This window comes from Microtus ochrogaster, unplaced genomic scaffold (genome assembly GCF_000317375.1).
Source record: "Microtus ochrogaster isolate Prairie Vole_2 unplaced genomic scaffold, MicOch1.0 UNK2, whole genome shotgun sequence".
Classification (NCBI taxonomy): Eukaryota; Metazoa; Chordata; class Mammalia; order Rodentia; family Cricetidae; genus Microtus; species Microtus ochrogaster.
In genome coordinates this window covers 1,882,557-1,898,063 of record NW_004949100.1, presented here as the reverse complement: position 1 = coordinate 1,898,063, position 15,507 = coordinate 1,882,557, and the positions used below count along the sequence as shown (strand labels likewise).

General features: G+C 34.0%; 1 protein-coding gene across 5 annotated transcripts in view; it reads left to right on the top strand.

The window, feature by feature from the left end:
- Positions 1-15,507, top strand: part of Pcdh9 (protocadherin 9) — an 830,869-nt gene that overhangs the window by 517,971 nt on the left and 297,391 nt on the right. For 3 of the 5 annotated variants that reach the window (XM_005365348.3, XM_026788355.1, XM_013353112.2), the window contains one exon: positions 11,969-12,170. In XM_005365348.3, coding sequence (XP_005365405.1) covers positions 11,969-12,170 — 202 coding nt within the window. The remainder of the gene's footprint in view (positions 1-11,968; positions 12,171-15,507) is intronic. The other 2 variants (XM_026788356.1, XM_013353113.2) reach the window with 1 other exon arrangement.

Genomic DNA, 15,507 nt, shown 5'->3' with positions numbered 1-15,507 from the left:
ACACACACACACACACACACACACACACACACACACACACACACACACACATTCTTAGGGTTTCCACTGCTGTGCTAAAACACCATGGCTGAAAAACAAGTTGGAGAGGATACTTCTTCACCTTTTTTTGTCTTATGTGATGTTTCCTGAGTACTGGTGGAGTGTTTTGTTTGTTCCATTTAAGGAAGAGAATTCAACAGACAATTGTTCTCAATGCTCTGATTAATTATAAGTCTTAGTTACTATGGTCCATTGCAAAATAAAGTTCTCTCCGATCAAAGCTGGCAATAGTTTCAGTGTATAGGAGTAAGTAAAACAACTTAAAAGGAAATTTGATGGGTACGACATGACCATTTAGCAAAGCAACAGCTGGAAATTTCCTACTGGGATATGTGACTTCAGCAGCTTTATTTTTCTAACAGTCCCCCCTTTCTGTTGTTTATTTTATAGTGTAACTATAGGGTTATAGTATAAGATATGAATATTCTCCTCAATTCAGTTTGAAAAGTATTTGATTACCAACATAGCAGCCCTACCTTTATTGTCCCAGTAAACACATCTTACAACGTCTCTCCTACAATTTCAGTAACATGTTTTTACAATTGCTGACTATGATAATTTGACTGAAAAAGACAATCTAAGCTTCTAACTCATATATCATTTTAGAAAACATATATTTGAAGACTTAAAATATAAAATTCTGGAGCTGTACTTTTTAAGTGACAGCCTGAATTATTTTTCATAAATTCTTATACATAGTCTAACTTATAGTGTAGTGTAAATTCTACGTTGTTGTTGAACTATTTCTTTACATTATTTGTTGTGAAATATAGTGCACAAAGAACCCTAGAAAAACACAGAAGGCATTTCTATACATAATTGTTGCATCTTAGACTCTAATTAATTTATACTTTATTGTCTTTGAAACATTGCTGAAATATTTGTAGCTTTAGCATCTGTATTGCCATGTCCACTTTAGAGTACATTCTTTGTGGGCATTCTCTCTACATTTTAAAAATATTTTAATTAAAATATAATTATATCAATCACTTCCTCCTTCCTTTTCTTCTCTCAAGTTCTCCCATATCCACTTTCACTTGCTTTAAAATTGGTGGCCTCTTTTCATAATCACTATCATATACATATATACACACAAACATACACACACACACACACACACACACACATATATATGCAGAAATATTTAAATAAAACCTCCTGAATCTGTTTTTGTTGTCCGTGCAATATATTGTTTCAGGGCTTACCACTTTGTATTTAACAACCAAATAGCAGAGTTATCCCTGAGATATGTTAATTCTCCCTCTAAGCAGTCATTAGTTGCCTGTATTTTTTTCCCCAGTGGTGGTACCTGTAATACTTCTTCCATTTCTCAATTGTATGTTTATTGATATTGCTTCTGTTAGGATCTTATGTAGTCAGCCTAATCTTTAACTCCCCTCATTCATGAGCTTTCCTGAGACTTAAGTGCATTTATAATGTAAATATATATATAAAGCGACCCTTGTAATGTGCCTAGTTGTTGTTTATGGAATGGTGTCCATATACTATGCAATGATGTTTATTTGATGAGGACTGAGAACTATACTTACCTTGGTTATAAGGACAAGTTGTAGAATATATAAGAACTGCATTTTTTTTCCTGAGTATTTCTTATTATTTTATAGACTCAACTAACATTTAAATAAGGTTCTACATGCAGAAGAATTCAACACATGTTTGAATACTGTATTTATGTTCTGGGATACAAATTATCCCCAACAAACCAATAACTGAGATTGGTGACTCAGTAATGTTGTCAAAGAGAAGATTAAAAAGCCACAGGGCAAGAAGCTATTATCACTGAGATGTAAGAGTGATTTTTGTTTCAAATATGAGGCTCAAAATCACAGTGACTGTCTTCAATAAGAGTGGTTTTCTTTTTTATTATTATTTGAAATAAAGTCCAGCTACTTAGACTGTTTAGAACAAAGACTATTGAACCCAAGAGGAAAGATATATAAAATCTTGCTCATGTTTATTTCAGCTAGCTCAGTGTCTCTGTTTTCTTATGATCATTATAAGGCTTTGATACTAGGAGAGTTGGTGATATGACATATTTTACAGAGCACACAAGACTTAAAACATAATTCCTACAGCTTATAAAACATCCAGACTTTATATTGTACCTATTAGTATTTAACAACACCTTCAGAAATATTTATATAATATTTCTATAGCTGAAATTTTCTGTTCAACATGTATGTTGGAAAATTTCTTATAGAAGTTTCTCAGATTTCTATAATTCTAAGCCTCTTGTGAAGTCTGTAACCATTCATCTCATTTTATTCAACCTTCAGTATTACTGCTAAATTTATGATCCAAAAAGAACATTCGTCCATATAAACTGAGAGAAGATTGAGGTTGATTTAAATGTATCAAAAGCTATGAATTAAGAAGAGGACTACCCTTCAAATTCTCCTTTTTTCATAACTAAACTTAATGCTGTCTGTCTTTAAAGTACTTTGGGATATCACTTTTACAATGATCCTCAAATACAATTTTAATGCCTAATATTATCTTTATTACCTACTGTCCATAAATTACGAATGACAAAAACAGCAAAACAAAAACATATATTTTAACTACTTCAGAAAATAAAACCAGTGTCTGTGGAGATGGATCATTCCTAGAGTATCTGCTAAGCAAGCACAAGGATATGAGTCTAGAATTCCCAAAACCAAATAAAAGCCGGTGACATGCATGATGGTGATTGTGTGTTACTCCAGAAAGGGGGTCGGTGCTTGGGCCATCCTGGAAAGTATAGGTCAGGAAACATTTCAGTAACAATGACCTTCAGTTTCAGTGAAAGACTCCAAAAAAATGTTCTGCTTGAGATCTTTACATGCTTGCAAACACATAGGCACATGCATATGTATGTATATGTTTACATAGCTACACTCACAAATAAAATTAACACACACAATACAACACCCATATCAAAACTTAAATAACAGAATATAATCAATTAGTTAAAATAAAAAATGTGAAACCCTGAAGATATCTTAAATAACATTACCCACACTCTCAAACCATTACAAAGCCACAAATTTCAGAAAATTTGCATTTTTTGTTCTATACTATGATTACAGAAGTTAGAAGTTAGCAGGATAATATAAAAATCAGTGTTCTTTTGAATTTAAGTAAAGACTTTTAGAGTTTTAGTATTTTGATTTTTATAAGATATGGTGAAGGAGGTCCTTCTGTTTATGTATTGCTTTCATTGTTTGAATAGAGAAACTGCCTTGGCCTTTTGATAGGGCAGAACTTAGGTAGGCATGGAAAAGACAGAAATAAATGCTGGGAAGAAGGACAGTCAGGTAGACGCCATGGAGCTTCTGCCTGAGACAGATGCTGGTTAAAATCTTGCTGGTAAGCCACAGTCATGTGGCAATACATAGATTTAATAGAAGTGGGTTAAATCAAGACATAAGAATTAGCCTATAAGAAGTTAGAGATAATGGGCTAGGCAGTGTTTAAATGAATACAGTTTTTATGTGATTATTTTAGGAGTTAAGTTAGTCAGGTGACTGGGATGAACAAGGGACCCACACCCATCGACAAAGATATATTCTAAACACTACAAAATACTATTTTCTAAGTATTAACTGTTATTTTTTCTCTTGTTTTTATCACCCTTTTGAAGACTCTATTGTAAATAAAAGAAAGAGATTTAAGAAAAAAGACTTTTACCTTCGGTCTCTACATGTGTGCAAGTGGAGACAATTATTTCCACTCAAAGACAATTTTAATGCAACCTGTAGTATCAGAATTCATCTATGTTAATTTAAAGTTTCTCCTGCTCAATAGTGGGTTTTAGACTTTACTTCATCAAAAATAAATAAATATCTTATTAATTAATTCTGCTACATTTTTAAACTTACACTCTAAGGATGGGTAAATATGTTCCCAGACACAACAAAGCACATAGTATGCGTGTCATTATTAGTGTTTGAAAATAACTTTGTAGCATATCATACATTTATTTACAAGCACAAATGTATGGACCGTGAATATTATGGGAAAATGTCATATTCTTGACTTAACTTTAAAATCTATAAATATTATACAAACTGTACATATTCATAACATTGTTTATATATCCTATCCTCATTCATCTGCCATTATTACCTACATTTTAAGTTATTGGCATTATAATAATTACAAGATCAAATGAAATATGTTTTTTGCTATGGTATTGATGTACAAAGAAAGCACTCCCATATCTGCCTCATTTCTTCTACCTTCTCAATTTTATCAACTTTTTGTAGAACACTTTCAGGAGATCCTGAAGAAGGTGACTCAATATTTATTGAATAATGTCACTCTTATGATTCAATTTATGCATATCTTTGTATTTGGATCGTACTTATATTTTCTGCACTATGACTGACTATCTTTTATTTCTATGGTAATTAATATTTTCCCACACATTAGTGTGGTGGGCAGGATTAAATCCATTGGCTCATCACTTTGATACTGTCCTAAATCATTATTCAGCTCATCAGCAGTTATTTTCTTGAGCCTTAGGCTGGCTACTCAGGTATGCTGTGACAATCAATACATTCACAGTGCAATTTTCCTTTTTTCTCTTCTTTTTTTTTCACAAAGAGAATATAGTAGTAACTTTTGGTTACCTGTCATGCAAGGTCTGACAGTAACAGATGAATATTATATTAGGTATAGTATAATATAACATATAGAGATATTCCAATGAAACTTCTATGTCTTCAGTGATTCTCAAAGAGTCTTAAATTTTTTTCAACTACACAAATATGAAATACTTAATAAAATATCAAATTGAAATAGTGAGGAAAAGATTTTCAACTGGATAACACATTTAGCTAGATTCCACATTTTATATGGAAATAATCATTTAAAAAACCCTCTGGACAACATAAGTGTGAACTAACAAAATTTCTTGAAGACATCTATTCTTCTGTTTATTTTTTTCTGTAATATGGTATGTCTTCAAATATTTTGAATTTGTAGTTTGCATTCTTAGTAGGTAATTATGATCATGAGACTATTCTGAACACACAAAGAAGACTAAAACTGTGAGCATATATATGTATATTTGCATATATTTGCTTTAATTTCTCTATGTTGGTTCATGTTTTTTTTCTTTTATTTTTACATTCCAACTACAGTTTTCCCTCTCACCTACAACCCTGTTCCCCCTCTCTTCCCCTCCAGCCCAACCCCCATTTACTTCTCTCAACATGTGAGCCCCCCTCCAAAGGAAATCAGCAAAGTCTGGCACATTAAGTTGGAATAGGACCAAGCCCCTCCCCATGGTTTGACATTACTTAAAATTCCTTTGGAGCTATGTTGTAAAAATAATTTGTACTTAGAAATATGGTCCCCCAATCAAGTCCCCCTCCCTCCTCAGCCCGAAGAGAAATCAGGGTTCCCTGCCCTGTGGGAAGTCCAAGGAACCCCCACCTCCATCCAGGTCTAGTAAGTTGAGCATCCAAACTGCCTAGGCTCTTACAAAGCCAGTACGTGCAGTAGGATCAGAAACCCATTGCCATTGTTCTTGAGTTCTCAGTAGTCCTCATTGTCCGAGGGGGAGGGAAATGGGAGGCGGCGGCGGGGAAGAGACGGAAATCTTTAATAAATAAAAAAATAAATAAAATAAAAAAAAGTTAGCTTAGGTCTTGTCACCCACAGAGAAAAGGATGATAATCGAACTCGCATATAGAAGTCTAAGAATAAATGAGACATCATGGCAAAAAAAAAAAAGAAATATGGTCTATAACGGAGTTATGAAATTGCTTTACACTAATAATTAACAAGATGAATTTTATAAAAATTCTTATGTCTAGTTTATTCTACAAAGGTAGCTGAGATGAGTTCTAAATACAGGACCGTAATCAGACCCAAATTTTGCTTTTATCATTTATAGGTCAGACATATATTTTAGTAATCTATCCTTAATCAAAGGAAGAATCTTCCCCCAGCCCTTAACTCTACACTTCTGCTAGTGACTTATATAAGTTTACTTTAATAACAGTCCCAATTTACTATAATTTCTAATTAAATTGGTGTAATTATCTTGTATGCTGATTTTGTGAATATGATGAGGGTAGCCTACTTTGTCACATGGGTTTGTTTATACTAGAAAATGAAATTGGAAAGGACTCTTGCTGAGTTGTTTTTCTACATTTCTGTACATATAATTTATAGATGCAAAAATTCTGCTTGTAGATTCAGGAACAGCTGCTCTGGTTTAATGCAGTCGTTTTATATTTTGAATGCTCTGGTAAAATACTACATTCCTACTCGGCAGCATTTAACTGTGAGAAATGGGTTAAGGGCATCTCAGGTAGCAAGAACTAAAGAATATAAGACACATAATAACCCGCAATGTGACATGTTTAATCCTTTCTCTTTGCCTTGACCCTGAGGGAACATGTCCCCAGCCAAGGCGTAAAGTCAGTTTAAAACTTTTTCTATTCTATGGCATTCTACAAGGGAAAACTATGTAAAAGAAATATTTCTTTTGTTTTGTATTTGTTTCAAATATTTAAATTCAAGCATCCAGTCTACACACCCAAGGAATTGAAAGAATGAAATTTCTTGGGTTTCTCAAATATATAAAATATTTTTAAGGAGAAATAATACCTAAATCTCTCATTAGACCAGAATCAAATAGAAATAAAATTTAAAGTATACTAAAAATGCTGCTGTAGGCCATTTCCATTAGGGTTTCTGTCAGTAAGAATCTTAAAAGGTATGCCAAATATGTTACAAAGTCCATAAAATCACTATGTCCTTCCTTTCTGTAATTCATTTTACAGTAGTGCATTTACATATTAAAGAGATCACCTTTAAGTTAGCGAGAGTATCTACCATGCAATTTAAAAATTTGAAAATAAAACAGCTAATTGTGGAGTGAGTTAGAAATAAAAGGTGACTGTTTTCACTCCAAATGAAAGAGTGTATAGCTGTATATAAGAAATTGCTTAAGAGGACAGCAAATACAAAGCAGGCAAGCAGCTCACTTTCTCTACCAATATGACCAGAAATCATATGCTTTCTTTTTTTTTATCTTTAGGCTTAATAAATTTAGTTATCAAAAATTTGTTCTTAATTTGTTGAATAATCAAAATCCACCTTTGATTACAGCAGTTCTTAAACACTTTTCCTAAAGATAAATATTTTCCTTTCTTTCAAATACTGAAAGATGTGAATGTTGAGGAAGGAACAGAGATGGTGAGGCCGGTTGGCGGTGTTGCACCCTTTTCTTTGCTGTCTCTCCAAGCGGCCAGCACGATGCAGAAAGAAAGAGGACCTTAGAAAAGTGCTTGGCTGGTGGACTAAATAGTCCACCTGATGGTCTGTCTGTCCCATTTCTAGTGCCAGAAAAATGACTCGTTCACTTCCACGGACTCAGGAAATTTCTATTGTAAGTTCATAATGTATCAAGTGTCTACATTCCCCAAAAAACTACCCAGTTCTGATATTGTTGACAGCTCCTGATGTTCTTATCATTCTCTAACTCTTAGTTACAAAAATTGAATGACATGTAAAGTAAATAGTTTTTTTCATACTTGCAACAATGCTAGCCTACTCTAACATTCTATATTACTCTTCTAGCCCATGTTTCTTACTGTTGTTTTTGATTAACAATAGATTTATTTTTTGTGTCAGGTAACTAGTGTGGATTATTTTGAAACCAAATACTCAGAAAATACTCCTCTCTGTTTAAGTGCTTGGGTTATTGTTTATGAACACACTTTATTGTTCTGATGAAAGAACAATCTGATTCTTTAAAAAAAATGCAGTAAAAATCTCCTATTCATGGACTGAAATAATTGTTCAGTGAATAAATTAATTAATATTAGAAAAAGTTTTTTGAATGAGCTTATATTATGTGAACTTGACTCTAGTTTTCCAGCATTTAAGACAACCACTTTATCTTTACTTCTTTAAGAGAAAAAATATGATGGATGAGAAATTTGTGTTAAATCACTATTTATGTGCAGATTAAAAATAGGCCTAAATTCTTCATAGGTGTGACTGTTTTATTATAAGGACTTCCAAAAGAGAGTAGAAAGTTAGTTCAACGTAGCAGCTGTACTTAATTAAATGAACCACTATAAAGTAATTTGTGTTTAAAAACCTCTTCTTTATCATCTCTAGAGGGATTCCTTTGAATCTTGGCTTTTAAAAATAGCTCCTTATACTTGATACTGGACACATTGGAAACCATAGCTGTAGAAGTTCTCTTATAAAGTGTATTTAGAATCCTCTCTGAAGATTTATCATGTTGATTTATATCTTTCTAGTGTTAATTAATCAAGTACATATAGTATATTACATTAGAACTGAGTCTATGAAATTCTATCAAAATCCATTCTCTGAAGAGAAGTGTGTGGTCTACACTGTCCTTTGCTTCATCCTTATCCCTGGAGTTTCACTCTGGAAGAAGCTCTACTTAGCAGGAGGATCTGAAGCAGCATCTGTGACAAAAACTAAATTCTGTGAATCATGTGTTTTTCTTGTGGGAGTCTAGCCTGTTTGGATGCTCACCTTCCTGGTCCTGGATAGAAGTGGGAGGACCTTGGACTTCCTGCAGGGCAGGGAATCTGGACTGCTCTTCATTCTCGAGAGGGAGGGGGAATGGAGGGGGGGGAAGGGGGGAGGGAAAGGGGAGTGGGGGGAGACGCGATGTGTGCAAGGAGGGAGAGGGAAATGGGAAATTTTTTTTGCAACAACTAAAAAAAATAAAATAAACAAAAAAAAGAAAATTAAATTACTTAATTTTAGGGAATGAAAGAAATAGTTGTTAAAACTAACTAAATGATGACAGACCATACTTTTTAATAAAATGTATTTGTTTCGATGAGCAATTACAACTTTTTATGCAGCATGTTTATACATCTTGTATCATAAAATCTTCTTGTTTGATTATTTCTGACCTTACAATGCTCCTATTGGACAGACAATATTATTTTTTCATCCTATATAAAAATACCTCTAGCTGAGCCAGAGCATAAGGCCTAACTCAGAATTAACAGCTCTATGGTAACCTGCTCTACTTCTGCAGGTCAACACATACTGCTGATTCCTTAACAACAAACACAACTTCTTTTCATAACGCACCACTGTTCTCCTTGTATTGAAATGTATTCAAACCCAGTCTTTGCATCTATATTGTTCATTCTGTCAATGATAATCCTGGCAACAAATGAGCAATATGTATGCTTGATCATTTTTCTTCAACCCATGGTATCCACTTACAAATTCTTAGTGCATGTACATTAACATCCTACTACCCCTCCAGAGACTAAAAAAAAAAAAAATTACACAATTCTGCCAATCAGTTTTAAACAACTTTGAGTTTATTAGTTAAGAAATTTTAGTTTTTCATCATTCAAACTTACAGTATTTTGTTTAAAATAAAAAATAAATTTGTATTTACTAATTTGCATTACTAATAAATATATAATTCAAAAATAAAATCAGTGCAATGTGTAAAAGATGGAGTCTAACAAGCTCGAGGTAATAGTCTTAGAAGAAAATGTTTTGTTATTCTATATAATTATTTTCCAAAGTATAGTAGATGCTCAATAAATAAATATATACACATATTAATATTGTATCTATTAACATATATGTACACACATATATAATATATAACAATAATATAAAAATATCTTATTGATGTAAGAGATAACTGATTATGCAAATGTTGAAGAATATTTTACTGGGGAAAATAGTATAATTACAGCAACATAATGATCTTCCAATTGTCACAAATGAAATACAGACTCCTTTATGTGCATGATGCATATGGAGGTTATTAAATAACAGAATGATTTATTTCTTAGGTTTGCCTTGTGCTTTTATCCCTTATTAATTAGTTTGTAAATAATTAAGAGTCTATTCGTGTTGACACCAGTGGACTTTTCTCTTGGACAATCATGTTAAGAAACATGGCTGACAATTATGTCTAATGGCCGATGGTTTACATCCCCTTAATATTCACTTTTCATGAAAAAATTATAGTATATTTAGAATGTTGAAATATGAACAGATGAGCGCTCTTTCCTTGACAGTTAAAATTCAATTGGGAAAAAAACATAGCAACAAATAATGTAGCATAGGATTTGATTTAGAAAGTGGGATTCACTCCAGGAGTTTCTTTCCGTGTCTGCCTTGCTTTTGTATAGCTCACCTATACATACACTAGAACCTTTGGAAGAGGACTGATGCTCTTCCAACGGTAGAGTGTAAAGGGGAAATGTGCTACATCAGACACAATTAGTAATTTTTATGATTATAGTCTATGGGATGTTGGTGTCAGTTCATTAAAAATGTACTGAGCTATCAACTCATTTCATATAGGCCATTGAAAAGCAATAAAGTGGTATCAGCTCTTCTCCAGAATGACTTTTACCTGGATTTGAACCAGTGACTCATAGAAAATAAGCTGTGTTCTATTGCCAGTCTATAAAAGCATTTTATAGGGCTGCAAGGCACCTGCCTCCTGCATTTTCTCTTGGGCAGCATTCCTGTTTCTTTGAATATACTCCATAAATTACCTCTTGAATAAACAAATATTAGAGTCTAGAAGTTGGTTATATTATACACATTATTTGCATTTTGTTTATTTCTATGTATTATTAATGCCATTTAATCTCAATAAAAGTATTCATGTATAGTATGATATTGGATAGATTTTGACTGTGAAGGAATGGAAATTTCTTTTAGTACAATAATACTCAGTTACTAACATATGTAATTCCCTACAGTTTACATTTTCACTCCCATGTAACTGCATATATTTTTATATTTCATAGGTTATATCAGACAAAAGCACATTGACATGAAAGCTGAACTCTTGTCTGTGTTAGCATGCAGACTTTTATTGTACTGAAACACTGACTTTCACTGAAGTAACTTTAAGCGCAGCATAGCTCATTTCTTGTGTTGATTCAGGATGCAGTGCAATAAATGCCAAAGCATTCTTCTAAATACATTTCTACAGAGATATCTTTAACCATAGGATAGTAGTAAAGCCTGAGACAGTGATCGAAATAATTCATTAGTCCCTTCCTCTCTGTTTTTCTCAAGTTTTGAATGACATCATTTCTTTCAATATGCATCAAATTTGTATTAGCAATTTTAGTTAATTATTTTTGGACTTACTTTAATAAAACATAAACTATTGCCTTTCTATGCTACATTCTTATTTGTATTATGCTATTCCAAAAGTTTGAGGGAAAATTCAAAAGTCAGCCTATAAAACAGCAATGGTAAAGGAATTTTGCTGACTAGATCACTACCCTGAAAGTATCCAGAAGCAAAGTGCCTAATCAAGAAACTTGAAATGTTGAATTAATGGACTATTTAGTTCCATGAAGCAAATGAGTTTGTGTATTTATTGGGAATTTCTTAAAATTTTTTCTCATAAGTATGTTCCCTTGCTTTTTTTACATTTAACCAAGATTTTACATTAGGTTTTGTTTGTTTGTTTTTTTTCCTGTTGTTTGTTTTTTGGGGGGTGGAGGGGTGAGAGATAGGATTTCTCTGTAGCTTTGGACCCTGTCCTGGAAGTAGCTCTTATAGACCAGGCTGGCCTTGAACTCACAGAGATCTGCTATCTCTGCCTCCCGAGTGCTGGGATTAAAGAGGTGCATCATCACTGCCTGGCACTTACCATTAGTTATATGCCCTTAAATTATTAAAGATGGACATTTATTTTGGTAATTTGCCGGTTGTATATTACCTAGACAACGAAAGTGATGATCGCTGACTCTTCCTTTTATTCCTAGCCTTGCATTCTTTGGTGTTGTCCTGTGTCATTTGCTATACTTGTTGGATTTGTGTTCTACAGAGCACGAACGTTCTGCCGTGGAGAATCTAGTGTTAACTGCATGTCCTGTGATCTTCTTTGTAGTCTCAGCGCCGAGTTACCTTTCACCTCCCGGACGGCTCCCAGGAAAGCTGCAGTGACAGTGGTCTGGGAGACCACGAGCCGGTGGGTAGTGGAACCCTGATCTCACACCCTCTTCCTCTGGTTCAGCCACAGGACGAATTCTACGACCAAGCCTCTCCGGACAAGAGGACCGAAGCAGATGGCAACTCGGACCCCAACTCTGGTGAGTCCTCTTCCTGTCTTCGTAGCTTGCGGTTGTTCTGGTTGAGTAGTGAGCTGGAACTTGTTTGAATGGTCACCCTGCTCTTGCAAAATAGGGACAGTTGGTTGTGCTTGCTGTTTTTATTGTTAGATGCATTGAAATAGATGAAGTATGGTGCGTTTGATATTTTGACCTTTAGGTGGTATGCGCCAACATGATGGCTTATTTCCTGAGCCATCAAAAGGTTTTAAAATGTACACATATAATTGAAAGGCAATATTTATTGGAATATTCTCTGGTGGCGAAAAGGTTACAGCACAAGCATTTAAAAGTTCATGACATAGACTTCATTGGAATATAGTTAATGATAAGTAACATATATGTGTATATATGTATGTATTATGTATGTATATATTCATTCTTGTGGAATGCTATCTTCTAAAGAATTTTTTAGAAACAACACAAATAAATAATGATTGGATGTGACTAAGATCCATCTGAAGAAAGGATATGATTTTTCAATTTTATTTATGCTTTGAGCTTTGAATAATTTGGTTGTGTGTAAGTAGTTTTATCTGGTCTAAACCCAACATCCTCCAAAGAGCTATAGCTGACCTTGGCAATCGTTCTCAATCCTAAGCCATTCCTGTAGAGGGACTTCATCCTTTCCTTATAAAGAAAATCATGGGCAATGAAAATTATTTCTATATTATTTAATTTTTTCATGATAATGAGAATGCTTACTGTAGACAAGAATATTAGATAAGTGTTTGTATGTTTCTCTAATTCTTTTTAAAGGAAGGGAAATACTGAGTAGTGATAATAAGAGGACATCCAAACCAGCAAGGGAACAACAAACAAACAAACAAACATTATACACACTCAAGACTCAAGACAGACTATCTCTCCTGCTCTTGAAATGGCTTCACATTGACTAGCTAGAGAAGGAAATGGAGTTAAGGAGACTTTCCTATAAATCTCTGGCTATTTAGTTCCTTCTGCCTAAGACATTACTGTGCCTCTGGCATTTCTGTGTTGCAGCACTATCTAGAAGCGCTCACAAGCTCAGACAGGCTTTCTTAACAAGTTCCCTTCTGGTAATTCAGCTCTCATGTTCACTTCCTTGCACAATTCTGAGTCGCTTCTCTGTCTAGGCAGAGAGATCTGTGTACATTCTTCCTCTCTCCCTCTGTCCTGCCTGAACCAAGCCACCACCTAAGCCACCACCTATGTAGGCCTCTCATTGGGTTCTTTTTTAACTAGCAGCTGTTCAATGTGTGCACTTACATCACATCTATCTGCAGAGGTTACCCTTCACTCCAGGAAATCTAGTAGAATCTAAGTAAATTGCCATCATTTTCAAGATGTGTGTATGCTTTGTAAGGGCATTTTTTGACTTCAAATATCTAGAGCTGATGATCTTAAAACCTTTCATCAAATTAAGTTTGAGAGAGCTAGATAACAACTTATTCTCCGTGCATTTCTTGGCATGCTCACTCTGCGATGTAATGATTCTAGCTTGTTCCATTGAGCCGCATTTCCTAGGAATTTTGTAGAGGTCATGGGGTAGGTAAAGCTTCTAAGAACTCCTTGCAAACAATTCATGTAATCTACAATTAACAGTAAGCTACGTCTATATGCAGTAATTTTGAATTCCTTGTGTGTAAGTGTTTGGCTATTCTTGTCTTTGAGTCAGAATCAAAATCAGCACAGAAAAACATAGCTCACTTATACCAAGACACACAGATGTAGCAGTTCTCTGTAGCATAGGCAATGCACTCTGTACACATATATTTAAAGCAGCAGTAATAAATGAGATTCCAGGTGAAGAACTTAGACATGCCTAAGAGCTTTCGTCAATTTTGTTTTGGATAGAATAATGAAGTCCTTTAGAATCACACACAGGATGACAGAGGGCAGTGAGCTTAATCACTGGGTTTTAGAAATTGATGAACATGTGGGTAAATTTTCTACTTAGCTAATTGAATTAGAAATTTAAAAATATTCATCTAGAAGGGAAAGGCAGCTTTTAGGCTATATTAACTACTAAGCAAGATGATAGTTATTTCATATTTTATTTGTCATGGAATTATGTGTCTGTGGTCAGTGGTCAGTCAGAGTGAACTGAGAAGTCAACTATGATAGAAAAATATAGCTAAACTAAAGAATATATTTCATCACTACTACAGATGAAATTTGTCTTTTTTATTTTATAAGCAATGATAATTACTATAGATGCATTTGTAGGAAAGTTAAGTTTAATTTTAAATGTTCATTTAAATATGAATTTGAAACAAAGTGTGTTTGATGTTATGAAATATTAATGTTTTATAGGGCAATTTTTGCCAAAAAATAATTATTAGTAATATTTATTTTCTTTTTAATTTCACTTTTTTATTTGTCAAGAGAGTCTGCAATACTTAAAATAATTTGACCAGATCCTAGTTCATTCACCTGTCATTTCTTCTGGTGTCACTACGTATGTAAATCCAGAGAGGAAAAATAATATATAAAACATTTGCTTGCTACTGATTGTTGATGAGTTGATTTAGCCAAAGAATGGAGAGTTGTCTTTTTATACTGCTGGACATTTTTGTTACTTTTTCTATACATTCTCCTAAGTAGACCACAAAGTAAGTCACATTTGAGGGTTCCAATAAGAGAAAAAAGAGAGGGGGCATTTTATCACGGTTTTAAAGTAGGAAATAGCTAAATTGCCCTTGGCCAGGTCTTTATTTAATATGTCATGCTACTCACACAATGACTTTTTTGTACTCTACAAATGAACTGGGTCAGCTGCCAAGGGTGAATGGACAGAAGGTTCTAAAGCTGGCGAAAATGCGCATTTCAGTCCCACTCAAAGTGGTCATCAGAAGTTTTCATTTTTTATTATTTTTAAACAAACTTTTGATAGCTATAAAAAAATCAATGCCCTGGAAAGCTTGAGCATTCTATTTGAGATGGGGATTTTTACCCAGGAGAATGGTGGTCAGTAAATTGCTTTAAACAAAAAGAAACAGGCCTTCATGGGAGAATCAGTCTTGATTCATCACTGCTGGTGAATTAGACAATTCAGGTCAGCCGTGAGTAGTCCTGGGAGCCAGTGATTCACTTGACCCCCGCTACCAGACTAAAACTACAAACTCTTTGTTAGTGCCTAGAGCAGGATTCATTAGAATACACTGGAAATGTTAAAAGGACAAAACAAAATCTTAATTGTGCTGGAAAAATACCATGCTCCATCTCTTTACATTATCTAGTCACCGCTCTGTAATTAACTTTGAGGGATTAGTGAAGTGTGGTGGAGAGACACCCGACATACTAGTCAAAGGCTGTCAACTTCTCTTATACCTCAGTA